Source organism: Mirounga leonina, unplaced genomic scaffold, assembly GCF_011800145.1.
Source record: "Mirounga leonina isolate KUSES-001 unplaced genomic scaffold, KU_Mleo_1.0 Mir_176, whole genome shotgun sequence".
Taxonomy (NCBI): domain Eukaryota; kingdom Metazoa; phylum Chordata; class Mammalia; order Carnivora; family Phocidae; genus Mirounga; species Mirounga leonina.
This window is the reverse complement of record NW_023270454.1, coordinates 28778051-28779474: the sequence shown is the minus strand read 5'-3', so window position 1 is coordinate 28779474 and position 1424 is coordinate 28778051. Positions and strand designations below refer to the sequence as shown.

Sequence of the window (1424 nt, the reverse complement as noted above, 5' to 3'; positions counted from 1 at the left end):
GCCGAGGCGAAACGAATGAAGGTGGCAAAGAATGCACAGAATATTAACCCATCTTCCTCGCAGAATTCACAGAATTTTGCAACTTATAAGGAAGGTTACAACGTATATGGCATCGAAAGTGTTAAAATTTAGGGGGTAGGAACGAGGCTCTAATACAAACTTCTAAGTGCACGTTTTAGCTTTATTGTTGTGTCCTTATGCTCTTTTAAATGAGGAAGGTGGCCAATGGATCATCCTGTATGTATTGTTGATGTTCTTCCATGTTCCTGATCAGTGACTAACCTGCAGCTCAACTGTCTATTTTCCTCTTTAATGACACAGTAGCGTGGCTGAATGTGGACAGATTCCTGCTGTAATTGTGCTTTATTATTTGTAGTTCAGCTTTGCACTGTTTGCTTTCATTTGCTACAAGCTTTCAGATAGAAGTAAACTTTTCAAAAACAGCACCACCTTTACTCTGGAGATATTTGAAAACCATAACATATAATTTTTTTTTTTCTTTCTTTCCCCCCTCTCTCATTTAAGATGACCTTGAGTGATGCCATGAGGAACAAGGCAAGGCTGTCAATTACAGGAAGTACTGGAGAAAATGGATGTGTTATGACTCCAGAATTTCCAAAAGCAGTGCATGCTGTCCCTTACGTGAGTCCTGGCATGGGAATGAATGTCAGTGTGACTGATCTCTTGTGATTGATAAGAACCTTTTGAGTGCCTTACACAATGGTTTTCTTGTGTGTTTATTGTCAAAGTGGTGAGAGGCATCCAGTATCTTGAAGACTTTTCTTTCAGCCAAGAATTCTTAAATATGTGGAATTCATCTCTAATTGTAAGGAATGGTTAATTAAAAACACAACATCCTTTTCTACTCCAGTTCCAGAGGAAGCTTGGTGGACATGCACAGCTAACATGGAAGTACTATAATTTAACTGAAGTCTTTGTACAGACAACAAACCCGTTTCTGCAGCCACTATTGTTAGTCTCTTGATTCATAATGACTTAAGCACACTTGACATCAACTGCATCAAGATGTGACATGTTTTATAAGAAAAAGAAAAAAAACCATTTAAAATTAAAAAAAAATATTTTTAGGTATTTTCAAAAACAAACTGGCTTTTAAATAAATTTGCTTCCATATTGGTTGGATAAAACAAAATAGTGATTAGACTGAGTGGGAAGTGACTATAAAGGCTTTAGGTATCAGTTCCATATTTTTCAAAGCCAAATATGTAAATGCTAAGGAAAGAAAACAGGAGATTCCAATCTTGTAATTTAATATTGTTATTAAAACTTTAATGTATCCTATTCTTTAACATTTGGTGTTAATATAAAATTACTTGGCGATGCTTGACATTTGAAATAAACATTTTTCTATTGTTTTATTTGCAAGTGGTCCAATTGATTTTGCTTAGCTACAGTTTGGTCAT

The 1424-nt window shown here is 35.3% G+C and overlaps 1 protein-coding gene across 3 annotated transcripts in view; it reads left to right on the top strand.

Moving 5' to 3' along the window:
* GRIA2 (glutamate ionotropic receptor AMPA type subunit 2) overlaps window positions 1-867 on the top strand; it is a 139610-nt gene extending 138743 nt beyond the window's left edge. For 2 of the 3 annotated variants that reach the window (XM_035023200.1, XM_035023199.1), the window contains 2 exons: window positions 1-21; window positions 526-867. The exon at window positions 1-21 is cut by the window's left edge and continues 114 nt beyond it. In XM_035023200.1, the coding sequence (XP_034879091.1) occupies window positions 1-21; window positions 526-690 (186 nt within the window). In that variant the 3' untranslated portion in view covers window positions 691-867. Of the gene's footprint in view, window positions 133-525 lie in introns of those variants that run through there. The other variant, XM_035023201.1, reaches the window with a different exon arrangement.
* The last annotated feature ends 557 nt before the right edge of the window (window positions 868-1424 follow it).